Source organism: Natrix helvetica (assembly GCF_964273705.1).
Source record: "Natrix helvetica genome assembly, chromosome: 1".
Lineage (NCBI taxonomy): Eukaryota > Metazoa > Chordata > Lepidosauria > Squamata > Natricidae > Natrix > Natrix helvetica.
Genome location: NC_138548.1, coordinates 205,110,773 through 205,137,942, shown reverse-complemented (window position 1 = coordinate 205,137,942; position 27,170 = coordinate 205,110,773). Strand labels below are relative to the sequence as shown.

Below are 27,170 nucleotides of genomic sequence, written 5' to 3'. Positions count from 1 at the left end.
GATACAAAACTTTGGCATGACTATAAAAGTTTAATTCCAATCAAGTGCAATTTCAAAATAGAATCACTTCCACAAGGAATGTAATAATTTTGCACAAAGGCAGCTGCTAAAAAACATGTCCACTAAGGCTCACATTGCCAGCAGACAAAAACAGCCATAATATTAAGGGAAGAACAGAGCTACCAGCTACCTTGTGCAAGTGTATTACAGGACAGCATAAAACTCAAGTTTCTGACTAAGGAGAGTAACAAGCAGAATTCTGGTTTTAGGTCTAAACAGTCCTCAGAAATTAGCAACAGGTATGGTGAAATATTATAATACAAAATAATTCTACACTGCTCTAGATTCTAAAGTTGAATAGTGAGAGTTGTAGCAAGTTGTCAGACCACATTACATACAATGTGTATATGGCATTTCGTGTAGTTGTATCCAGGACTGCAGATTTCAAGGCTAATATGATAATGTTTGGACAAATCGAATGAAAATATTGTTAACGTGACTAAGATTAGATTTCATGACATTCCCGTGATGATTTTCTTGGGGGACAGGAGCCTTCTCTCCTAAGTGAAGTAACATCTCAAGTTCCAGGACCTGAGGAATGTGTCTTGATGTTCTGCTGCACAAATACCACCCTGACTCATGCTGCACCTTCAGCCAATTCTTTCAGCATTATGTCACGCACAGCAAACCACAGGAATGTAGGAACTGACATATGAATGAACAGAGGAAAAGAAGGGAACACACTAATTCAGGAACAAGAAAGGCAACTTTCTGGAGGCACACTAAAACTGTAATTTGCATGAAGTACTGTATTTGGAAATTACTTTGCTGTAGAGCAAAGGATAGAGCTCTGATGGCGAACCTAAGGCACGCATGCCAGTAGTGGCATGCAGAGCCATGTTGCTTGGCACGCACGGTGTCGCCCATTCCTTTTCCGGGTTTCTGGTGCACATGTGCGCATGCCAATCAGTTGGCCTTTGTACATGCAGCTGTGCCAGAAACTGGAAGAGCTGGTCTTCCATTTTCCTGCATGAGCATGTGCGCCGGCCAACTGATTGTCGCATGTGAATAACTGGAAGAGTAGCTTGCTGGTGCACATATGAATGCCAAAAAAAGTTCATTTTCGGGCGCGCACATGCACCCTGGGTAGCTCCTCTTCCAGGTTGCGGCCCAGACGAGCACGTGTGCATGTCCCCTTTTCAGCACTCAGTGCCAAAAAGGTTTGCCATCATTGGGATAGTGTATTATTTCACGTTTAGGTGACACAGTTACAGATTAATACCAAATAAATTATAATTTTAATGTACCTAAGAAGTGTTAGTTTCTATATGAATTAATTTACACATAACATGCTTCACACTATATACATTGAGTTTGTTGCTTGTGTTTCAACAGCTACCTTATGTATGTGTCAGAGTTGGAAAATAGATAAATTAAATATGCTATTTTTGCAAGGATCTGTATTAAAGGCTTTAAACTACTTTAACTACTTGTAAAAAAGTAAACGTTCCCTTTAGCTGAAGTAATTTATGCAAATAAAAAGGGCTAGAACTCCATGTTACTTTCTACAGATTTTAGATATATGAATGCTGAAAAAATCCCATCGAACTGATAGATACTATCAGATCACTGTGCTGAATTTAGTAGAGCTTTTTTTTGAGCAAATACAGCAAAACTTTGAGCTGGAAATTGATATAAGAAATATATCTTCCCAAGAATTATGACTAAACCTGGATCTCCTTAGTGTTCCCTTGTTTAATCTAAATCTAGTTTAAGATCACTCCGTCACTGAAATATGGAAACCTTTTTTAAAATAATTTTGTTATAAAAATAATATATAGGGTAGTACATACTTCAAGAGTATTCTTTCAATCTGTGTACCAATATAACACCTGCATCAAAGCTACAATTCAGAATATTACTTGGATTATCAACTATTCTATAGAATAATATAATATTTAATATTCGTAAAATATTACTCTATTGAAATGAAATCACATCCTTAGTCAGTAGCAGAATAACAAGAAGAGTGCTAATTCACATTTCTGTGATGTTTCTACATCATGCAAGTTACATCCCATAATTAATTTCAATCATATGAAAAACACAAAGAGATAACCATGCCCTCTTAAAAGAGGATGCATTTCTCAAACTGGAATTTTAAAAAAGCATCTTACTCTTCCTAGGATTTTCAACAATAGCTTCAGTTTTGAACCAGATTATATTCAGTTCATGCTTTTTATTATACATCTCCACAAATATCATGGGGGGGGGGGGGAGGATAGATAATGTCTAGTGATTCGGCATAGGTCATTCCGGCAATTTTTACCATTGTCTATTCTCTAATATTTTCAATATTTTGATTAATTTAGGGGGAAGTATACACAGTGATTTACTAGAACTGTGAGAATATATCACACTGAATATAGAGTAGTTATTACCCTAGGATAATACTAGAACAAATATGATACATACATCTCAACCTCATGCAAATCTAAGCATTCATAAATTCATGAAACAGGCTTCCAAACAGGATTTCAGTAGGATTGAATTTAACTAATTTGATCCCAGATTTGCAGGTAATTTGTAGGCAATTATCTTTTTAAAAAATCTCCCAATTAATATGCAAATGTAAATAGTTCTGCAAGAATGATACAGAGGCAAGTCTTTTACTTCTCTTTGTATACATCCACTCTCTATGTATTTACCACTCCAGCATCTCTAAGGAGAAGCAGATACAATGAAGAAGAAAAAATTCCCAGACTCCATAGAAACCTAAGAAACATCAAAAGGCATTAGGCTATTTTCTTCCCTAGTCTATCTTCAAGATTTCAAGATGCTATTTGTCAACTGCAGCACACACTTTCAAAGAAATAATTACCTTTTTTCCTATCTATAAAAATATCTCCTGCCGGCTTGCCTTTAAAAATTAATATTGTTTACTGCAAGCTACTAGGAAAGCATTTCACACATCAGATCCAGACTAAATTATTTCGTTCTACAAGTCAGAAATCTAATGACAAAAACAGAGTAGAGTTCTGCATCCTATACTATATGTATTAAATCCTCAGCCAGAAAAATGGATTCAAGATATAGACAGTTATACAATTGACTGTAAAAGTACTGTCCAAAGAAAATGTTCCACTAAAAGGAGCCATTACAAGATAGAAAATATTGCTATGGTTTAACAATATGTTCATTTTCTAAGGAATAAGCATGAGCTTGGTATTACTGTCAAACTGCAAGTGGACAAATGATGCAGCAAAAAAATTGACTCTTTATATATTTATTGGGGGAAGAAAAGGAAAAAAACTTCCAATGTTATTTATTTATTCATTCATTTAATTTGTATGGCTGCCCATCTCAGACAAATAACTCTGGGCGATGAACAATCATAAAAACAGTTATAGTACAAAAATAAATATATATGGCAACCAAGAAAAAATATCCTCACAGATGTCAACATAACCAGGAAATAGGGTATTTCACACACACAGGCCCCCAGCCTGGGTATATATCCAGGTTTCAAGGGCTTAAGAAAGACCAATAGGATCTGGGTCATCCTACTCTCTGAACGGACAATTTTCCAAAGAGCAAGGGCTACCACAGAGGATGCATGTTTTCTGGTCTCCGCCAGTTGATATTCCTTGGCTGACCATCCCGTAACAAGTCCAACCTGCCAAACCAATTTGGATGGATAGAAACAACTGGGAGAAGATGGGGCCTCAGTCCCAAACCATGAAGGGCTTTAGAGATTACAGCCAATATCTTGAATTGCACCCAGAAACATACTGGCAACCAGTGCAGCTCATGCAGCAATGGTTTTACTTGTGTTGAATAGCCAAAATCATTTATTGTACTACCTGTGCAGCTGCATTTTGCATCAGTTGAAGCTTCCAAATGCTTTTCAAGGGCAGCCCCATAGAGAACACATTGCAGTAATCCAGATGAGAGGACAGGATGACCTGAATAACTGTAAGCAATTTTCACAGCTAAAGGAAACTGCCAAAGTCTGCACATGTTAAATCATGTATAATATGGTTCCCTCATCTTGCAACAACTCATATTTACAATCCCATCATTCAAAGTGTTTTAGGTAACTGTAGTTGAGTTTATAACTGAGCTAAACAACCACTTTACCAGTCACCAAAATACAGTTTATTAATCTATCTAGTCTAAAACTACTGATAGTCACAGGTAATCTTTGCAAAGATACTTTATGCAGCTATTTGGAGATGTTAGACGGTGAACTAAAGAATGTCTGCATTCATAATAGTTAAGAATAATGCCAAGCAACCAGGTAGAGAATATGTTGCTTGTAGTTCCAAAATTAGCATATGTAGGTAAGTTAATTAAAATATTTGGGGATAGTAATTTTATAATCTATTTAGTTCCACAAACTATTATGAATCAATTTGGATATGACATAGCTTTTAATCAAAACACACTGCCACTCTTTTCTGGGTCAGTCACCATTCAGGAAGAATGCTAAACCAGTTACTTAAATAAAAAGAACAAAGCAAAAAGCCTTACATGCTCATTCTTTGTTTTTATCTCTGAAACTGTAACCATAACAGAAAAATAAAATTATATATTGAATTTAAACTCATTGTATATGGAAATAAATTCTACCAAAGTAAATAGATGCAGCCAATAATATTTAGACTAAGCACTTCTAAGGTCAAACCAAATTAAATATATTCAAATAAGAAAAGATAAAGATCTATTTTAATTGTTTTGTACTGTCAATGATATATAGCACTAACTAAAAAAAAGTTTCCTCAAGAAATGACCATTCAACAAGTTGGCCAATGTGACAGCTTTCCGTTCATGTTTTCAGTCTGGCCAAAGTATATGTAAATGTGGAGCCATCCTACCCTCACAATTTTCCTGAAGGCATAGAAAACCAAACTGAATTGCCTTTGAAGCTGTGTCAGATCCTGTAGCAGAAAGTAATGAAGCAAATGCTCAAACAAGTATAATAACAATAATCTTTATTATCCTTATAAGAGGCAATCTGTATAGCTGTTGTATTGTATTTCAAATGTTCAGCTCAGTCTTCAGATTAACTTCCATTCCCATTACTTTCCTATTTCTTGCAGATTTATTCTTAGTTATTACATTACTTTATTAGTAGTTATTGTTATTTATTATTTTGTATGGTGTAACAAAATGCTGCATAGTGCTCTGGTATATATTTTGATACAAATGTTATTTGTTTCTGTGGATTCCATGCATTATACTGCAGTTTATTAATAGTGCATAACTGTGACTGCCTCAACTCTACTGATCACATATTGACAAGAAAACAAAATTATCCTACCACAATTTTTCTCTCACCATCAAAGCCACAGTATTCTAATGCTTCTGCATAAAAGGAGGTTAGCCAATTACTCTTTTCATTTTGGACATAAATCCTTCCTAAATAAAGAGTATACAGGCATGATTATTTTTTCTCTTGAGTTCGTTGGTCAAACCCCATGCTAATTCACAACATGCTAATTCACAATTGGCATAACCACAGTTGGCTGAAGTTGATTGGTTTCTTATGCTAAGCTATAAATTGTGTTTTCAAACCGTAATAAGAGTTCTCACAATAAGCCACAATGCAGTTTGATTTTAGCAGGCAGTTTCATAAACACAGTCTGGTATTACAAAAGCCCATTAAGATTACAGGAGCCTTTTACCTAGGAAGTCACCAAATCTGAATAAGTGTCACCAAATCGAACTAACCAATATTCCAAGACTCAGGACTAAATCTCTGAGACTCTTTTTGTATTACCCATATTAGTGCGGCACATGATCCACTTGTCAAAGATGCCTAAACCGACCGTCCACAGCCAGGTACCATTGGTTTAAAACGTCCAATGCTTCTCAAGCTTTTGTCTCCTCTTTCTTTTACCAACCAAAGCTAAAGTTTCAGATGTGCACAGTTGCTGCTTGCTCTGACCCTGGCCTACTAAACCTGTCTCAAATCTCTATAAATTCTAATATGTATATATCACAACAGATATCGTGATCTTCGAAGATCCAACATTCCTTGCTACTCCTAAGCTCCCAGCTCAACTGTCGCAGGCCAAAAAGCGTGTTACTTCAAACTAAAAGGGTAGGGGGGGAACCGCTCCCCCCACCCCACCCCCCACACATAGGCAATCTCGCTTCAGGATCTCTCTTCCCCCGCCCTGCCCCGCCCACTCCTATACCCGGAGCCAGAACGTATCCAGGTATTTCTCACCTGGCCTGTGCTTCGTCCAGGCTCTGATCGGTGATGGCCATAATCTGCTGCAAGATGTCACCCGTGTCCTGAAGTCCGGGGGCTGCCTGGGGCTGGGGTGGGCCTGGAGGCGCTTGAAGTCTGTGGGGCGAGGGATCTCCAGCGGCCCCAGGAGGAGGAGCGAGACCCGCCAGCAGCCGGGATGCCTCTTCCATGGCCGAGGCGGGGGAGTGGGGGGTACGGGCAATAGAGGGAGGGAGCCGCCTCGGGCGCGGCGGGAGGGGGACTCCGGGAGCTGCTCGAGCCCCTCCGTCGCTTTTTCCCCCTCAACGTATACACACACACAAACACACACACGACTGACACAGAACAGGCCCCACGGCTCCTCACTCGCGCCCGCTCCGCCCCCCGGCCCCCTCCGCGCGACGGGGCTCCGCCTTCTCAACTGTCGCCTGGCGCAGCGGCCCAGCTCCTGGAGCTGCCCGCCCCCTTCCGGGACAAAGCCAGTCTCTCGGCGGCTTCTACACAATTGCCGCCTCCGGGAAAAAGGAGGCGGGGCTAAGAGCGGTTAACTCCCAGCTCGAGCCGAGTTCAGCCCCCACCCCCTAGCGCGCGTGCCCACCCGCCGTCCCGCCTGCCTTCCTAAGCTGCGTCCCGCTTTGAAAGCGAGAAAGGGGGGGGAGTGAGGGGGCAGGGGCCGTTGTGTGGCGTTCTCAGCCTCAACCGTCACAATTCACCCCCCCCCTCCCAGGTTCCAAAGTTGAGCCTTTCCACCCCCTCGCATTCAAGAATTGGTGTTTTTGTCTGGGTTACAGTTTCTTATGCCAGGGCCAGCCTAGCGACTTTAGTCACCGGACACCGAAGCCTGGTGCCTCGGCACCTATGAGAGAATGAAACGGTTTTCCAACCGCTGCTTCCCCGCCTCACGACCAGCATTGTTACCTCAAGGGCTGACCCTTGACTTACACGGCTTCGGCTTGAGCTACCCCTCAAGAAAAGAGTCGCTTCCCGGCTGCTCCTAGTAATACACTCGGCTCAAGCCGCGGAATCGACTTTTTTCCTCCGACCCGATTTCATCTCCCAAGCAGGTTTTCCCTTACCTTTCGAGAGCAGTTCAGCGATTCTCTTTGATAATATAACGACAAATGAACGTAACATAATTAAAAACTGGGAGAAAAGTGGAGGGCAAAATAGAAGGGGGAGAGAAAAGAAGAAATTCCGAAGCCGAACGTGTTTTTTTTTTAATATAACGAACCCGCAAACTTGTAGGTAAAGACTTTTTCTCTTAAAAGAAACCCTAGACGTATTTTAAATATATAAATCAACAGTATCATTAAGATGAAGCTTGAAAAACACTGGCATCATGGAAAGCAATGTTTTAGAAACACTAATATGGTGTCATTGTGCATAACCAACTAGCTGCTTGATCCTAAAATAGGTTTTGGTACATTGAACAAGTTATTAAACTGGTGCCAATTAACCTAAAAAACGTGGAGACATTTTGGCAGCATATTAATGCTTAAGTCAGAACTAAATTTTGAATCCAGACCTTTTTATGAGTGCAGTCTGTACTATTGTTCTACTAGCCGTTCAAAAAGTGATGTATCTATGAAAAATCTATTACTAGATACATTTTTCATATACAACTAGACAAATAATATTAGAAAAAACATGTACAGAAAGAAAATAGATCTGGCACATTATTATAGTAGTTATTTGCTTATATAGTCTTCAGTTTCTAGTAAAGAGTTAGAGGTTTTTTTTCTTTGACACAATGTGGAATTGAGTTATTTTCTTTCAGGATTTTTAAAATTCTTTTAATGTCATCTTCCCCCCCCCCCTTTTGTTAAAAGTCTTGATACATTGTATTTCAATACAGTGAAGTTTATATGACCATTCAAGATTATAGTACTGGATATATAGCTCTGGAAAATTGGAGGAAACTACAAATATCATTAATGGGAAGAATTGCCATTGTTAAAATGAATATACTACCCAAAATTTTATTTTTATTTCAAGTGGCACCGATTAGCCTAGGGAAAAACTTTTTCATAGATTTAAACAAATTAATTGCACATTTTATTTGGTCAGGGAAAAAACCACGAATTAAATTAAAATAGTTACAGGACAACAGAGAAAGAGGAGGATCTGGACTTCCCAATTGGGAGCTTTATTATCAAGCAGCGGCTCTCACCTGAATAAGGGACTGGATCAATCTAAAAAACAGAAGATTACTAACAATAGAAGGTTATAATTTGGAACTAGGTTGGCACGCCTTCATCTGGGATGAGAAAGATAAAATTCATAGCTATTTCCAAAAACATTTAATTAGAAAAGCTCTACTACAAATATGGTTAAAAATCAAAACAAAACACTACAACAAAATCCCAATCTGGCTATCCACCATGGAAGCTCTGATATACCCGAATGTATTAGACATAAACAAGATAATAAGATATAAAGACATATTAGACAACCAAGAAAGACTGAAAACAAGGCAAGAATTGAAAGATGAGGGAATAGATATAGGTTGTTGGCCCTATTTACAAATGCAGGCAAGGTATAAGAAAGACAGGGAAAGGGGTGGATTTTATAAGGAGCCACAAGAGCTGGATAAAATTCTACAGGGAACCAAAGAAAAAATGATTTTAAAAATATATCACTATTTATTAAAATTCAAAATGGAAGAAGCAAATGTGAAAGAAATGATAAAATGGGCGATAAATTTTTGGTATAGTATAGAATTGGCGGAATGGGAAAAATTTGGGAAATAAATTACGAATTAACTATGGCAACAGCATACAGAGAGAACATGTACAAGATGTTCTATAGATGGCACCTTCCACCAGCGAGAATTATGAAAGTGTTCCCGGAGTGCTCACCTATCTGTTGAAAATGCAACCAACAACATGGAACATACTACCATATGTGGTGGACGTGCATATCTGTGAAAAAATATTGGAAAAAAATAAAAGATTGCCTAGAGGAGATTACTAAACACCAAATTGCACTAAAACCTGAATCATTTTTGTTAGGAATTATAAAAGAAAATTATGAAAAAAATATTAGGTACTTAATTCTATACATAATTATGGCAGCGAGAATTACATTCACTCAAAACTGGAAAAATAACTATACACCAACAAAAGAAAATGTAATAAAAAAATTATTGGAATGTGCAGAGATGGATAGGCTCACGAAAGAACTAAAAGAGAAAGAAGAATCGGAATACTACTCCATATGGGATTTATTGTACAATTGGCTAGAGGAAAGCGGGGGGGGGGGGGGCAGGAAAGCAAAAAAGAAAGGAAGATCAACAAATCAATAAACTGCAAAACCAGAAAATGACTAAAAGATAGAAATATGAGATAGACTATACCAAATAAATATACAAAACAACTTAAATGTAGTAAAAATTGTTATATAGAGAATATAGAGAATATTATATAGAGAATGAAAAAATAATGTATAAAATAATGTAAATGCACAAAAATATAAAATTATAGTTATAAAAGATTTATTTGTGTAGCTAAAATAATCACAATATTAAGAAATGTAATGTGTTGCAAAGATGTGAAGTTTGAAAAAAGAAAATAAAATATTTAAAAAAATTATAGTACTGAAATTTTATTATTTAAATAAAGTCTTGAAAATACAGGGGAGAAAAAAATAAGGTATTCTATCAAAATTAGCTACAATTTAGGGTATCAATATTTCTTTTTTTTATTGTAAAAATTTTATTGGTTTTTTACAAATGTTTTAGGGGAAAAGGTAAATAGGTGTAGAAAAATTTTGACAGCTACATCATGCAGGAGGTAGAAATCCCCCCCGAATCTCACAACTTTAACCAAAAAGAAAAGAAAAAACATCAAAATTTGAATAAACATTGGCAGCTTTTTGTTTTTACATTCAATCATCAATATATTCAATCATCTTTTGTATCAATTCCGAGAGTTACATTATAACAACAATTGCAAAAATGTTTCAACTCATTTTTGTAATCTGAGTCTTCTAAGTGTTGCGTCCTCCCCCCTGTCTGCTGGCAGAGCAGCGGCCCCTCCCTCCTTCACATCTTGTGTACTGTCCCCTGTTTGATCTAGGAGGGCACTATTTTTTTTAAATAAAGGCCTCCGCCTCCGCAACTGTGTTAATTCTAATTCTACTGCCCTCCCAGAAAATTAGCATTCCTTCTGGCAACAACCATTTAAACTAGATTCCATTGTTATATAATTTCTTTGCTAAAGAGGAGTATTTCTTCCTCTTATCTCTTACTTTCTTTGGAATCTGTTTAAGAATGGTTATTTCTTTGTCTTTATATTTTAGTGGTCCCACCCTTTGAGCTCCTAAGACCTCATCTCTTGTGGTCTTTCTAAGAAATTTAACATGTACTTGCCTTGGCACGTTGTGTGTTCTAGCGTATGCTGAATTAATCCTATAGATCAAATCAATATCCCACCATAGCTGTTGTTTGTCTCTTTTAATATATTCTGCTAAAATTGTGGTCATAATCTCCTTGAGATCTTCATTCTCTGTTTCTGGCAAGTTTTGGAATCTAAGAAAAAAAGACATTCTCTCAAATTCCACCTTTATCATATGGTTTTCAAATTCTACATTCCCCTTCTGGATTACCTTAACCTCTTCCCTCAGCCCAGTCGCGTCCTCCTCCAACACCCCTATTCTCTGTTTATTTTGTGTTGTTGTTGCGTTTCTGAGCTGATCATTTAAGTCTGCCAGTTGTTTTTTCAATTCATCCTGTCCCTTTAAGAGAGTTTGAAACATTTGCTAAACTGATAGTTCCTTTGAGCTTTCTTCAGTCACTTTAGGTTGTAAAAATGAAGCCAATGGTGTCTTTTGGGTAATCGGGCTGGACGTAGATGATGTTGGGGCCAAGGACGGCTTACCAGGTGGTAATTTTTTAGGACCCATATTAGGTTCAGAGATAGCTATAAGTCTGCACAAAGAAATGGCGTCAGTGGAAAGACACAACCGGGAGAAGTCACAAGACAAGCAAGTCCAGAGGAGAGCGTAGGTGTCTATACAGCTCCAAGCCAGGTGATATAAATCAATGTTCCAAATCCAAGGGAGATACGTGTGAGAAGAGGCTCCTGGAGATCTCTAGGGTGTGATATAGTACAAAGCCAGAAATTCTTTCAAAAGGGAAATTCATTCATAAGTGCAAGTAGAAGGAGGAAGTTGGCCGTCTTGGCTCCGCCTTCACAGGAGATCAGAAAGCAATGTCCAAAGTTTCCATAAAGTAATTTAAAAGAATCAACTCAGCAATCCTCCTTTGCAATTGTAGCAAGAAGTCATCCTCCCATTGCTTAAAGGAAGAGAAAGTAACTTTTAACTCTCTTCCGAGAGAGAGAGGGATTTTCCAATTGCCGCTTTTCCAAGGGGGGGTGGAAAATCCCCCCTTTCAATCTTAACATTTCAAAGGATTGAATCCACAACTTAGAAAGGCTGCTGCTCATCAATTAGATAGATTTAAAAGGAGATTGAGGGAAGCTTCCCACCTCACCGCATTTCAGCTGTGACATCCGATTAGTTGTTTCCTTCCGGGCTCCGCTTGGCGAAGGCGCGCTGTTGCGCACCCCCCATGCTCCCCGGCTCCTGGGGCGAAGCTGGCGACCCCCCTGCGGCCGCCGCCAATTCAGGGGGTCCCAACAAGCCGCCCTATGGCAGAGGGCCCCTCCAAGGCTCCCTGTGCTCCCCCTAAACTTAAGGGGAGCCCACCGAGAAGACGAACAGCGGACGCGAACGTCCATCACCCTCGGGGACCGGAAGTGATCTCCAGGGTATCAATATTTCAAGCATTAAAATTGTAATATTATTTAGCTTTTTTATTTAAAGTTAAATGAAGTTCAGCTTCTCAGTATAGCCAAAAACCCTGCTGCTTCCTGGTGGTCTTTCATCAAAGTACTAATTAGGACTAACTTTTATTCAGCTTTTTCAAGATAAGATAAGGCTACCCTGGTGCTGATACCTTCTCAAATTTGTACTTCTATTATATATTATACTACTGCTAATGAGAGTTATTAATGTAGTATAGTGGTCAAGTTTCTGGACAAATATCAGTTATGGAATTCTGACTTCTGGCCTGTTATTTTCTTTGAGACCAATCTGTGTCATTAACGGGCTGGCAGCAGACTTCAAATTGGGGACAATAGGAAGGACATACTAAAGAAAAGGAATCCTGGACAGCACCACATTTAAAGGAACAAGAAAATTCGAGAGTGTGTAGGGGATCTGAGTCTCATTTCTGGCTGCATCCTGTTCTCACAGGGTAGTTATTGGAATAAAATTAGAGGAGGAAGTATTACAAAGTCAATGAACTCCAGAAAATAAAATGACTAAATCTAACTATTATAACTAGGATCTCCAGATTTCCTATGGTTATTATTACATACAAGAAACAATCAGGAAAGGATGTGACCTTTAGTGTCTTGATCTATTCATAACTGATGCATGAGGAGACAAGCACTAAATATACTCATTTTAACTACTATGTTTATATTTCTTGTTTTATTTGAAAGTTGGACTTGTTTTATAGTTTACCTACAAAGTGGAACTACTAAAATAAAATGTGATGTCTTCTTAGTGATCCAATCAAAATGCTATATCCTCATTCCATTTGTCTCCCTTTAACTTTAGATTTTTTCCCCCAACAATCAATATTCCTCTTTGGAATCCTTTGCTCTTTTTTCTATCATATTTTTGTACTGAATTAAGACCAGCCTGCTAATACATCTTTTTCATTTTCATACCAGCATTTATGCGTGAGCCTCAGAATAAATTAAAAATGATAGGAGTCCTGCCCTATCTGAATAAAAGGCATTTTGTTTCTCTAGTTTCGAAGCAGAGTAAGAGGGCAAGAGCTGGCTATCACCAATAGCTATTGTTCCAATTTTTCATCTACAGTTCTAGAAATAATACACAACCATCAGATCTACCAAATGCTAGGTGAGTTCATGTTAGTAATCATTATGTAATTCTTTTTCAGTGTGTTATCCAGCTATTATTTGTTGTTAAATCTACTTCATAGCTTAGGAAATTGTAGATCCAGGAAAATGGTTTATTCAATAAACCATGAATAATCAAACTATGTACTTAATTATTGATATTCATTTAATTTTTAAAAACTCTTTAAAACCATTAATATAGTGAGTATTAATACATTATATATTAAATTCCATAGCTGTTTCTATGGAATTTGTTTCTTAGCTTTTTAGTCAAAAGGATTCCCAAAATCACTTATATAGGACAGTATTATCATTATGAGCATCCACCCTGTCAAGCTAACCAACTTAAAAACACATAACACACAAGGAAGGATCCGAGGGGTGGGGGTGGGGGGAGTTGCAAGATACCCAGTTTTAGATTATAGGCAGATGACGAACTAGATTACATACTAGAAGTAGTCCTCAATTTACAACATTTGTTTAGTGACCATTCAAAGTTACAATAGCATTGAAAAAAGCAACTTATGACTGTTTTTCACATTTATGAACATTGCAGTATCTCCATGGTCATGTGATCAAAATTCAGATGTTTGGCAACTGGCATGTATTTATGATGGTTATAGTGTCATGAAATCATGTGATTACCTTTTGCAAACTTCTGACAAGCAAAATCAATGGGGAAGCCAGATTCATTTAAAGTGTTATTAACTTAATAACTCCCGTGATTCACTTAACAACTGTGGCAAAAAAGATTGTGAAATGAAGCAACTGTCAACAACTGTCTTGCTTACCAACAGAAATTTGGGCTCAATTGAGGTCGTAAGTTCAGGACTACCTGTAGTCAATCATATTTAGCAGATTGCATGAATCCACCCCATGTGATTACTTCATTGTTCAGTGTGGTATGAAGATTTTTAAAAACTACAATTAAATTAATCACAAGTTATTGAGTTATCTTTGGAAATTACATGAAACTTCAAATGATACGAAATGTAGCAGATACAAGTTATCATAAGCACATAGCACCAGTTCTATGAGCTCTATACTGACTCTCAATACATTTCTCAATGCAGTTAAAATCTTATTTTAATATATAAAGTCAAATGAAGCTGATCTCTCTTGATACGTTTTCATGGGAGAAGTCCAGTGAAGTGATTAACTCTGTTCCTATAGAACCGCCTGCCCCAAAGCCAGGCTGGCACATTCTGATGGTAAACTAAAAGTTGTTTTAAGATTAAAGAGTTTCATTAGAACTTTTTGACAATGATGGAGTGGATGCTTTTTATTGCAGTTTGTTGGATTGGTTACGAGTTTTATGTTAATGTTAATTGTGATGTTATGGCTCATGAAGTTAGCACCAGAAATCTATTATGTGGTTATAAAGGTAGACAAAAATTGCAAACAAATAACTCATTCAGATAACAGAAACAGTTCAAAGAGTCTAATGGAATTATTGTCACTAGTTGAGAGATGGTGAAAGATACATGACATTGGGTCACTGCAAGGCAGCCTTCCATACTACAAGATTATGAAGTAAGTCTCACATGTGACATATAAAAACATAGATATGTATTTATAAAGAAATGAGACTTTTTAAAGACTTACTGAAGTTTCCTGATTTTGCCTGTTTTTTAAAATATTCACTTTTTCCTATTGTAATTTCTTTTTACTTTAAACTTTATTTTTACAAAATACAATGTGTTTTCTAGCCTATTTTACTTCTTGAATTATATGTCACATTTTCTAAATGCTTCTTGAAAATACAGGCTCATTTTCCCAAGCCTAGTCAAACACAGGGTAAAAATACAATATTAATTGTGACATTCCAAGTTCTCTTAGATTAGAACATTGCAACCATACTTGTAAAAACTTTAAAATGCAAGGAAGAAAAAAATGATTTAATTTTAGTAACAAATCTAATATTTCAAGATAGGACCGAAAACATTAATGCAATTCAACAGAAAAAACTGTTGGGAAAATGTAAAATTGGTTACATACATTAATAAAATTTCAGGCTGCTGATGTTTTTATGTTGAGGTAGACTACTTGATAAAAAACATTCCTCAGTCTAATTTTGTTTTCAGTAATGGGTAGCAAATTTCAGATAAAGCTGGAAAATATACTTGTCTTACAAATAGAATAAAAACATTATTTTACCAAAATGTAATAAGCATCAAAATGAATTTTTATAAGAGGATGACAGCAAAGTATAATTCCATTACTATAGAAGAGTGACCGTAAATCTTATTGCTTGTACTATAATATTTTGAGCATTTTAATATTTTAATGTTTTACTTTATTACTTTATTTCCTTATTGTATACTATTATAATATACATGCAATAAAATATTTGGACAGAAAAGGTAGAAACCATATCCTACAAATAATCTGCAGTAAGATATTATTTACAAAGATTATCAAGTACAACCATTACATTCCTATGTATGAAAGTGCCAGTACTTACTGAGTCCATTAAAATGTATTTTCTTGCTTATTCTCTTTCATTACTCCTTTTCACTTACAGTATATTCAATAAATATGTTTGAACAGATCATACTATCAGCTATTTCAGGGTGGAACTCATGCTTCTTACATTTCCACATTCCCCCGCCCCCCCCAAATTTGGGAGATCTCTCATTTAAACTACATTTTTCTAATGTGTCAAATTTTATCTATTACTTGCATTTGCTTGGCTCAGATATATAAGTGTTAAATGTTGCATATTTCTATGAAGTTCATTAAATTCATGTTTTAATATAAACAATATTTTTTGAATTACAAGGGAACACAGTTCTATTCATTTACATTAGCTCAGGTCCAGTTATTATGGTGAGAACAGAGAAAGCTAACTGCTATAAACATGAAGGCTTGATTGATTGAGAACATTACTCGTGGTTATTGTTTTCCCTATAGATTTGAAGCTTGAGTCAGTTCAATCAATAAATGCACCAATATTAATAGGAAGGTACAGCACTCTGCCTGGAAACCAAACATTATCCTCTGCAGGGAAGCCTGGAGTATGCTGGGAACTCACTCAGCAACTACTTCTGCTGATTCCATGAAATTTTCTACAAATGAATATTAACAGACCTCTAGTTCAAAAAGGTAACAGGAACTGCAGTTTTTCCACTTAGGCCACTGAAATCCTGTTAAAATAAATGAAAATGAAAATATTAATTATTAATTAAACAAAGTAGGTTCAGGTCATATTGATATATGCTGCAAGGTCCATCAATTCCAGATGTAGATTTGGAACATTTATTATATATTTAAAAAAGAAAGCATTTTGAATTGTTACCATTTATATGAGGGTAGGAGAGAACAGAAACCATTGTTTCAAGCTAAATGCATAGGTTCAGTTGTTGAATTCACTTACTAGATTTTAAACAGAACCTGTCAACTCTCCGCATGTACATCACTTCATATTAAATCAACGGTAGTAGTAGCAACAGCAATAATATTTATGAAGCAGTTGTGAATTAGATTAGAATTTGGCACAAGGTTTAGGAATGAGAATGTTTAACTGGGATGAAAGCAGGTGAGGTGGGTTTTCTGTCAAATCTAAGGTTACAAAACCTTTTCAATCATATGTTTAAATTAATTTAGTTACCTTGATAACATGCTGAAAAACTAGAGCGTACAAGGCTATCAAATTCTGATGGAATAGTAATAGTAATACAGTTCAGTTGAACTGCTAAAGGTAGATGAGAATAGTATAGTGCAAGAACAGGGCTAAGCAATGAATGGTAGTGCCAATATAATAAAGAGGGGAGGGAGAACTACCGGAACATGACTAATGGATGAATGATGGTGAACAGGTGTGTGGAGAAAATGAATGTTTGTCAATTACCAAAGAAGAGCAATAGCACTGGTTGAAGATGTTCCTAGTAAGGTGTTTTGCATCTACCTGGGTGATTGATGGCTGCAGTGGGCAAACTACTAAGGCAAGCTACAGAACATGACTGCTAATCCAAAAATGGGAGCCAGAAAAATTGAACCATACAAGTTGGTAATGCTCAAGGAAATGTATTGGTTGTTGTCAGATATCAATGGACCACAGTTAACCTACCTATAATTTCTAATAATGGAGATGCAACAGTTGCTAACTACAGAATTGAAAAAGCATTCAAGAAAAAGTATTAATAAAATATATTCTTAATCAGAAATCCCAAGAAATGTGCCCAATTTCATCAACTATTGAGATTGCAATAAACATCAAACTACAATAATATTGTTCTAACAATATACCCCATTGAAATTTGGAAGATGATAACATGGATAGCACACCCCCAAAAAATCAATCTATTCCACTGGTGCTGCTTATGAAAGGATCTTAGCATTGGCTACTTTGATTTAATAATGACATTGTGCAAAAAAGCAGCCTGTGCATGCTACATGATATTTTGATAGGCAGCAGGATATACTTTAATAGCTACATTCAGCACTGTCCCAAGACACCTATGTACTGGATGCCATCTAGAGAGAAAAAAGAGAGACAGACCTTCCAAAAAGCAGCAAAAAATGCTACAGAAGATCTGCAAAACATGGAATTGTCCGGGAAGAAATGGAAACTGGTACAGCTGGTCAAAATGGTTGGAGAGCAATCATTGCCAAAACTGCTCTACAGCACAGGCAAATCTGAATGGACAATTCATGAGTCAGGGACTTCCTACAAGTTACCGTTAAAGCATGATTTTATGGTGCAATAGAAATTGGATTTGTTTCCAGAGTTTTGGGTAGATGGACATATATTACGTAAAATAATTTTAGCACTCCTTCTATTTCATTTTATAATACTGAACACTTCTTAACACTCAAAACAGTTAATGCAATAGTAATCAATTTCTATCTTAAAACCAGGATAATAGACGACATGGCAGAATGTGAACTGGGTCTTAGCTGCATATCCACATGTGTTTAACCTGCCAAGTTTGTTGCCAAGAAGTGGATGGAAGCTATTTTAGAGTGTATGCAATGGTGTTTCATTAGGCTAGGATTATGTATTGTTTCCCTTTTTATCTCAAGCTTTTACATTTCTTAAAAGGTAGAATGGTTACAATTAATTTTATGGCAGATGAAGATCACTTTTTCCCCATAATTTGTTATAGTTCTCCACTTATAACAGTTCATTTAGTGATCAAAGTTACAACAGCACTAAAAAAAGTGAGTTATAATCATTTTTTACATTTACTACCATTGCAGCATCCCCATGCCCATTTGATCGAAATTCTGATGCTTGACAACTGACTTATATTTATGATGGTTGCAGTATCCCTGGGTCATGTGATGATTTTTTGAGATCTTCTGACACGCAAAGTCAATGGGGAAGCCAGAGTTGCTTCACAAGCATGTCACTAAGTTGACAACTGCAGTGGTTTACTTAATAAGTGTTTTATTAGATCCTAATTTCCATAATTTTCTAACTAAAATTATGAGTTTTAGTATATGTTTGGATCCTGATACTGTCCATCAAACCAAAGGTGCTATCTATGTTTTTTTCAAAAATTCTCTTAAAACTTAATACCAACTGTTGGTTTCCAGTTTTTAGTACTTGACAATAGGCAGGTAGGATGATATAACTCTAGATTCAGAAAATTGAATCCTCCCTTGCTTATCAGTAACTGAATTTTTGGTAAAGTTATTCTTATAATTGAAGAACTCTATAGAATTCTAAACAAAAAATGTAAGTTTTGAAAATATTTTCCAGAAATATAAACTAGATTTATACATTAATCTGGGAATAATATTCATTTTAGAGTGTTCACTTTTTCTTCAAAGGCTAAGGTTTAATGACCCCATCAATTGATATCTGAAAAAAATCCTTCTCTATATTTTATTACATGCTACTGAGTTATATTATTTGGTATACACATACCATTTAATGGATTTTATCACCTGCATTTAATTAGACTTATATTACAGTTATAACAAAAACATAAAGATAATACTCAGTGTGCTAATTGTCCTATTTCATTGATTAATGCTGATACAAAGATTTTAATAGCAGTTTTAGGAAATAGATTACAGCAAGTGATAAATTTCCCAAGTATATATATTTATTTTGTACTGTTTTTAATTGTTTTAGAATAGTTCACCACCAAAAGTCAGTTGTTTGAGATAGGCAGCTATAAGAGCGGTGGTTAAACAAAAACTATGTACAGTATATCACAGAAGTGATTACACCTCCTCACATTTTGTAAATATTTTAGTATATCTTTTCATGTGACAACACTGAAGAAATGACACTTGGCTATGATGTAAAGTAGTGAGTATACAGCAGGGACGTGCGGTCAGGGGAGGCAGGGGAGGCAGAGCCGCACCGCTCTCATCATGAAAAATTTTTTAAAAAGGGAAAAGGGAAAAGGCGCTGAGGAGCCTTCTGCACACGTGGTCGGGAATGGGAGCGCTCCGTGGTCCCCTTCATAGGCGGGGAATGGGACGTGCGCAGGAGGGAGGCTGGAGGGATCGCGGAGGAGGGATCGGGCACCGCGGTCCCCTTCATGTTGACTCAGGAGTCAGGAAGGAGGGGAATTCCCCTCCTTCCTGACTCCTGAGTCAACATGGAGGGGACCGCGGCTCACGCTGATGACATCACCACCCTCACCAGCCGTAAAGCTCACCGCACGTCACTGGTATACAGCATGTATAACAGTGTAAATGTGCTGTTCCTTCAAAATAACGCAACACACAGCCATTAATGCTGGCAACAAAAGTGAGTACACTCCTAAGTGACAATGTCCAAATGGGATCCAAATAGCCGTTTTCCTTCCCTGGTTTCACCTGACTTGTTAGTGTTACAAGGTCTCAGGTGTGTTAAATTTGGTGTTATCGTTCTCACTCTGGTACTGGTCACTGGAAGTTCAACATGGCACCTCATGGAAATGAACTCTCTGAGGATCTGAGAAAACGAATTGTTGCTCTACATAAAGATGGTCTAGGGTCATGATGGTGAACCTATGGCACGTGTGCCAGCGATGGCACGCAGAGCCCTCTCTGTGGGCACCCGCACCGTCTCCAGCTAGTCTTCGCGGGTGCCAGAGTGCCAAAATGGCCAAAAAAGAGGTATCTGCGCGCCGGCCAGCTGGTCTTCAGGTTTCCGGCACTCCAGCATGCACACATGCATGCATATGCACGCATGTTCCGGTTTGGACACTCAGTGCTGAAAAGGTTCACCATCACTGGCCTAGGCTATGAGAAGATTGTCAAGACCCTGAAACTGAGCTGCAGCTGTGTGGCCAAGACCATACAGAGATTTAACAGGACAGGTTCCACTCAGGACAGGCCTTGCCATGGTCGACTAAGGAAGTTGAGTGCCCATTCTCGTGTCATATCCAGAGGTTGGCTTTGGGAAATAGACGTATGAGTGCTGCCAGCATTGCTGCAAAGGCTGAAGGTGGGGGGGGAGTGTCAGCCTGTCAGTGCTCAGATCATACGCTGCACGCTGCATCAAATTGGTCTCTGGGGCTGTCGTCCCAGAAGGAAGCCTGTTCTAAAGATGATGCACAAGAAAACCCACAAGCAGTTTGCTGCAGAGAAACAGACTAAGGACATGGATTTCTGGAACCATATCCTGTGATCCGATGAGACCAAGATAAACCTATTTGGTTCTGATGGTGTCAAGCGTCTGTGGAGGCAACCAGGTGAGGAGTATAAAGACAAATGTGCCTTGCCTACAATCAAGCATGGTGGTGGGAATGTCATGGTCTGGGGCTGCATGAGTGCTGCCGGCACTGGGGAGCTACAGTTCATTGAGGGAACCATGAATGCCAATATGTACTGTGACATACTGAAGTAGAGCATGATTCCCTCCCTTCAGAGTCTGGGCCATGGGGCAGTATTCCAACATGATAACAACCCCAAACACAACTCCAAAACTACCACTGCTTTGCTAAAGAAACTGAGGGTAAAGGTAATGGGCTGGCCAAGCATGTCTCCAGACCTAAATCCTATTGAGCATCTGTGGGACATCCTGAAACAGAAGGTGGAGGTGCGCAAGGTCTCTAACATCCACCAGGTCCGTGACATCATCACGGAGGAGTAGAAGAGGCCTCCAGTGGCAACCTGTGAAGCTCTGGCGAACTCTATGCCCAGGAGGGTTAAGGCAGTGCTGAAAAATAATAGTGGCCACACAAAATATTGACACTTTGGACCCCATTTGGACATTATCACTTAGGGGTGTAGTCACTTTTGTTGCCAGCAGTTTAGACATTAATGGCTGTGTGTTGTGTTTATTTTGTGTTATACTCACTACTTTACATTGTACTCAAGTGTCATTTCTTCAGTGTTGTCACATGAAAAGATATACTTAAATATTTACAAAATGCGAGGGGGTGTACTCAATTCTGTGATATGTAATTGTAATATCATTGTTAGAGTCATGTAAAAATGTCTTGACCTAGTCATCACTCTATCCACAAAATATATCAGTTGTTAAAGAAAAACTGCAAATAAAACATATTTAAAAAGAGCAGTGGTTAGAATGCAGTATTACAGGCTAACTGTCAACTGCAAGGAGTTCGATCCTGACTGGCTCAAGGTTGACTCAGCCTTTCATCCTTCCAAGGTCAGTAAAAGGAGCCAGATTGTTGGGGGAAATATGCTGACTCTGTAAACTGCTTACATAGGGCTGAAAAGAACTGTGAAGTGGTCTACAAGTGCTACTGCTATTAATATAGAATTGAAATGAAATAAATGAATAAATGAATGAATAATAAATAAATAAATAAATAAATAAATAAACAAACAAACAAATAAATAAATAAATAAATAAATAAGGCAAAAAGCTGAAAAGCCAAGATTGGCAGGAGTTCCTACCAGTGGGAAAAATTACCTATCCCTGCTTCACAGGGAGGCAATATCAAGTTGTGTTGAGAGACAATTGAGCTAAGAGTAAAGCAACTGAGCTAACCAGTTTAATGATGATATGAGCTCATAGGAACTTGGTACCAATCTGGGAGCACTGCCAAAGCCCTATGGCCTCACTCTGTTCTGCACAAGGATCAAAATAGGGCAACATGGGCTGCTCTCCAGCAACTAATAGCATTTTTTAAGCAGCAACTAATAACATTTGTTTATGTACCATGGAATTGCATGTATTTTTGTAAATGATACCTCTCATTTTGCAGAGTGAAGGAATTAAATCTACTGTACTTCACTTTGCATATACTGTACAGTGAATAGATCTAATTTGTTTAGATATGACCCCAATTACAGAGTAAATACACTTTTTATCCAGTTAAATCTAATCTCCTTTGAGTGTGAACAATAATAATACTGGAACATCTCTGAATATATATATTGTCATTTAAAAAAAACTCACTGGGAAATTTGAAAAAGCTTGTTATTTCTATGGAATTTATTTTAAACAGTAAATAGAAGATAGAGTTGATGAGATGGTGATACCGGCTTATTATGAAGGTCTCATTTTATTTTTGCTGACTTTTTAAAAACAGCCATTTGCAGGGGGATAATAACAGAATAACAGAGTTGGAAGGGAGTTCTAGTTCAACCCTCTGCTCAGGCAGAAAACCCTACACCATTTTAGACCACATGGTTGTCCAATCTCTTCTTTAAAGCCTCCAGTATTGGAGTACCTACAACTTCTGAAGGCAAGTTGTTCCACTAATTAATTGTTCTGTCAGGAATTTTTTCCTTAGTTCTAGGTTGCTTGTCAGGATACCTGACAAGAATTAAAACCAATAGAAAATTGAAATGATCTTTAAAAAAAAAAAAAAGCAAACAGGCTAAGCTTGTGGCAAAAAATATTACCACAAGCAATTGAATTGTTTTCCTCAGCTTTCTTTGGTCCTTGAAGAAAGTGATATTTTACAATCAAGAATAGCTGAGACTCTGTAGATTCACTAGTAATAGCAAAGTGCCAAGCCATACTGGTCTGAATAACAACTGGAATCTCCCTCGGTATTCCCAACAGCCTTAAGTTCATTTAAAAAAAAAAACAAGAGGCAACTGACTCTATTTCCCTATCCTAGCGAATAACCAGGGCTTTGGCCAAATCCTTAGTTTCATAGAAAAAAAATCCATACTTCTTTAAGCAAACATAAAACTATGTCCTGTTTAGCCAAGCGTTATCCTGATTATTGACAGGAAGACTAGGAAGCCCCAGTTCATTCACAGAATGGCTACCAATGATTGTTGAAGTCTCCCAGAACAGCTAATATTGGGTACTGTGGTACCATGCTTTAAAGTTTCTTGGCTAACTCAAGTCAGACATTTGACCAACAGTATGGATAGTATACAAGAGAATCCTGTCCCAGCTAGCTACTGTTAGATCAGGTGAATGAAGGCACACTCAGGCTTCAGAGTAACAAACAGCTCTTTATTAGCACAAGTCAACTATGTACAATCCAGCGAAGGTTCAGTCTGACAGCAGCCCTTTTATAGGGAGCTGTCAGACCCTTCGACCAATCAGATTGAATCTCTGTTCCCGCCGGAACAGAGGACCTGGGTGTAAACCATTACCAATGTTTCTGGTATCTAACAGCTACCTTTACCCCAAACTGGCAGATTGATGAACAGAACTTCTAGAAAGGATGATAGAAGTACAATAAACATTAACAACTCTATCTCAGTGTTTCCTCATCCTTCCTTGTCATTTGTAAAGAATTCTAGTTAACTGTGGAGGGAAAAATTAACTCTATCATGTTCATATGTATTTTGATAACATATGTTGAACCATCTTTCTCCTAAATAATTAAATCTTGAAGTCCTGTTTGCTGATCTGGCATTCAAAGGGAGTAACCAACTTATATGTTGATCATTAAATTCTTTGATAATTGACCTTTCAATTTATTTTTCACAGCAGTTTTGTCAATATTATTCTTGTATAAACAAGACATTTTACATTATTTTTCCTTTTGATTATTTATATATAAGTATTGCCATTTCAGAGAATTTGCAAGATTCTTCTGCCTACCATAATTACTTTCTTTTTTAAAGCAAAAAAAATATATTGATAAATGCCATTAAAAGCCGGTTGCAAGCTATTCACACTATTGGTTTCAATTGATAGAAATGATGTAATCAGAGCCAATATGGGTTTACACAACCAACTGTTCTCCCAATTTGCCTCTCCCAAAATGAAAGCTTTTGTCAATTAACCTTGGCTGGATTATTGCTTTTTTTTGTTTTTTGTTAAACAATGTGTATAAATTATGAGGCAGCGGATATTGGGTTAGAAACAGGATTTATAAACCGAACAGAAATACAAAGTCTGTGCTACATTGAGAACATCTTTTCCATTCCAGTTGTGAAACAAAAACCAGAGTACCACACATGTTGTATGATGTGTATGTGTATACATACACACACACACACATATATATATATATATATATATATATATACGCACATACATATACGTATACATACATATATACTTATAATATATTTCATCAAATTTGTCATCTCTGAATTAGGGAATAAAAACATTGGATGTATATTAAAGATTACACACCTGCCCTAGATCAACCTCTGAACAATCTGCTGGGCTTAAAATCAAAAATGAACAGAGACTGGCAAAAAAAAATTGCATTTGTCCATCTTATATATTGCTGCCTCACAGATGTATTATGAGGTAGCAATTCTCACTTCTTTGTGAGACTAGAAATAAGATATATTAGTAATTGTTCTTTCTATTAATTTATATTAGAAATCATAGCACATTTTCAATTATTAGCACTGGCTTTCTAGAAGTTGTATTTCTGTTCTCCCCCCCCCCCCTTTGGAAGCTACAGTAAGACAAGCTTTACAGAACCAAGAAATAAGTGTAATGGAACCCAGAAGGAGGCAAAAAAACCCAGCCTTCAAAGGGATATAATATATGCCATCTATTGTAGCTGCCAAATTTAATCTGGTTCTTAGTTAAATAATAGCTTTCATATACTTTCCCATTTTCAGGTTATTCTCTAGGTATCTTAGGACACTATTCCCTTTGCATGGCATGGATTGAAATGGCCATACCTAAACCATCTTTTTCCTTCCTCATAGATAATCATGTATTAGCTGGATAATGAAATGAAGAAGAGTTAAATTGTAGGGCAATAGTTCACACTGATAGTGCTGAGAGAGCAGAGGGGAATCATTTTCTAGCTTGTGATGAATTACCAGTGCTCATAGGAAATGGACAAGGGCATAATTAACAAGAGAATTCTTGCAGGTCAGCATAAAGGGAGGCATTTTATTTTCAGGTGGAAGCTGGAAGCTTGCAACTGACCAAAGGACAAAGACCCGTATTTTTATCTTGTAGATTCACTCTTTTCCTTATAGTCTTATCTCCAGAAGTTTCTATCATTTGAATAAGTTTTGGAATAACAGGATTAGGGCTTTGACACTGACATGAAAATGATTGTATATCATTTTGATGCAATTGACCCATGCAATTTGTTAGAATTTCCATTATGGATAATTACTGCTATCATGAGAAATGATGCGATACACTATTTCAATAAAACACATCTTGCTCCATGCTTGCTTGTGCAGTTTGGGGATGTGTTTGGATTATTATTATTTTTCCTGTCCTAGAAAAAGACTCCGGAACTTTTAATGCAGACCTGCAGGTTATATAACTTTAATTAATTGAATGTGAAATTAAAATTTGATGTGAGTTTTAATTCCTCATTTAAGGCCACATCTGCATAAAACAAAAGACAAATTGAACTGAATTGGACTGTTAGATACTTGCTCTAACTTCAGTGGTTTCCACCAAGATCCTCTGTTCCGGTGGGAACAGAGGTTTAATCCTATTGGTTGAAGGGTCTGACAGCTCCCTATAAAAGGGCTGCTGTCAGACTCAACCTTCGCTGGATTGTTCTCACTTGTTGTACTTAATAAAGAGCTGTTGTTACCATTAAGCCTGTGTGTGCCTATCCATTACCCAATCTAACATTGGCGACGAAGGTGGGATTGGAAGGCAACTAGACAAACCGAAAGAGCATTGCAATCCAGCAAGTACATCCAGCCCAGAGCTCAGCACGGCTTCGAGCAGCCATTTTTGAGCAGCAAATTCAAAACGCCCTCTGAACACAAAATGGTCATGCACGCCCCACTGACTCCATATGACCCAGTCACCGAGTACTGGGACTCGTACATGCTACAGTTTGACTGCTTCCTAGAGGCAGGTCTGAAGGTCGCAAGAAGAACATGTTCCTCGGATACTGTGGCCGGGAAGTGTTTGAGACAGCGAAAGACCTCTCTGAGCCGACACTGCTCCAATCAGTCGCCTGGTCCGTGCAGACGCTGAGGATCCACTATGCACCCAAGCCATCCAAGCATGTTCGCCGGCATGAGTTTAACATCAGAAACCAGAAGGAGGGCGAGTCAATTAACGAGTACGTTGCGGCGCTCCGCAAGGCCTCAGCATACTGCAAATTCCGAGACCTGGACGAGCTGATTCTGGACCGCATAATTTGCAGCGTGCGGGACATTAACCTGCAGAGGAGGTTACTCGCTAAATCTAACCTCACTCTGCAGATCGCACTGGACAAGGCTAGGGCATCCGAATCAGCCGAATCAGCCGTCAAATCTACTGAGATTCTGCAGCGCCAAAGCGCTCCACAAGACGCGTGAAAGAGTACATATGTACATCGCGAAACTGCAGAACTTGAGAGCTCAGAAGGCGAGGAAGATGACAACTGCCACATGCGCAGTAGCTGCGCCCAGCTGGCACGCAAGTTCAAATTGCGTCTCCCACTTTATGCTAGCTGCGGAGGAGACCATATCAGATCGGCTTGCCATTTCCACGACGCAACCTGCCAGCGCTGCAAGCAAAAGGGGCACATCGTCAAGGTGTGCTGGAGCGAATTCCCTGCCACTGCCTGGCAGCCTAGAAGCGCACCAAACTGGCAACAGAGGCCCAACCAAGGAGCCTGGCAGAAGCCACCACGGTGCTCAGAGGGCGACAATAGAATCACCAACCACACGTCAATCGGCCAAGTCCGCACCAGGCGGCCCAAAAAGCTGAAGGTCACAGTCCTCATCGA

At 37.9% G+C, this 27,170-nt stretch overlaps 1 protein-coding gene across 3 annotated transcripts in view; it reads right to left on the bottom strand.

Moving 5' to 3' along the window:
• Positions 1-6,736, bottom strand: part of PBX4 (PBX homeobox 4) — a 57,700-nt gene extending 50,964 nt beyond the window's left edge. Inside the window, exon 1 of one of the 3 annotated variants that reach the window (XM_081955761.1) lies at positions 6,236-6,736. In XM_081955761.1, coding sequence (XP_081811887.1) covers positions 6,236-6,429 — 194 coding nt within the window. In that variant the 5' untranslated portion in view covers positions 6,430-6,736. Of the gene's footprint in view, positions 1-5,782; positions 6,065-6,235 lie in introns of those variants that run through there. The other 2 variants (XM_081955760.1, XM_081955762.1) reach the window with 2 other exon arrangements.
• Positions 6,737-27,170: the final 20,434 nt, after the last annotated feature.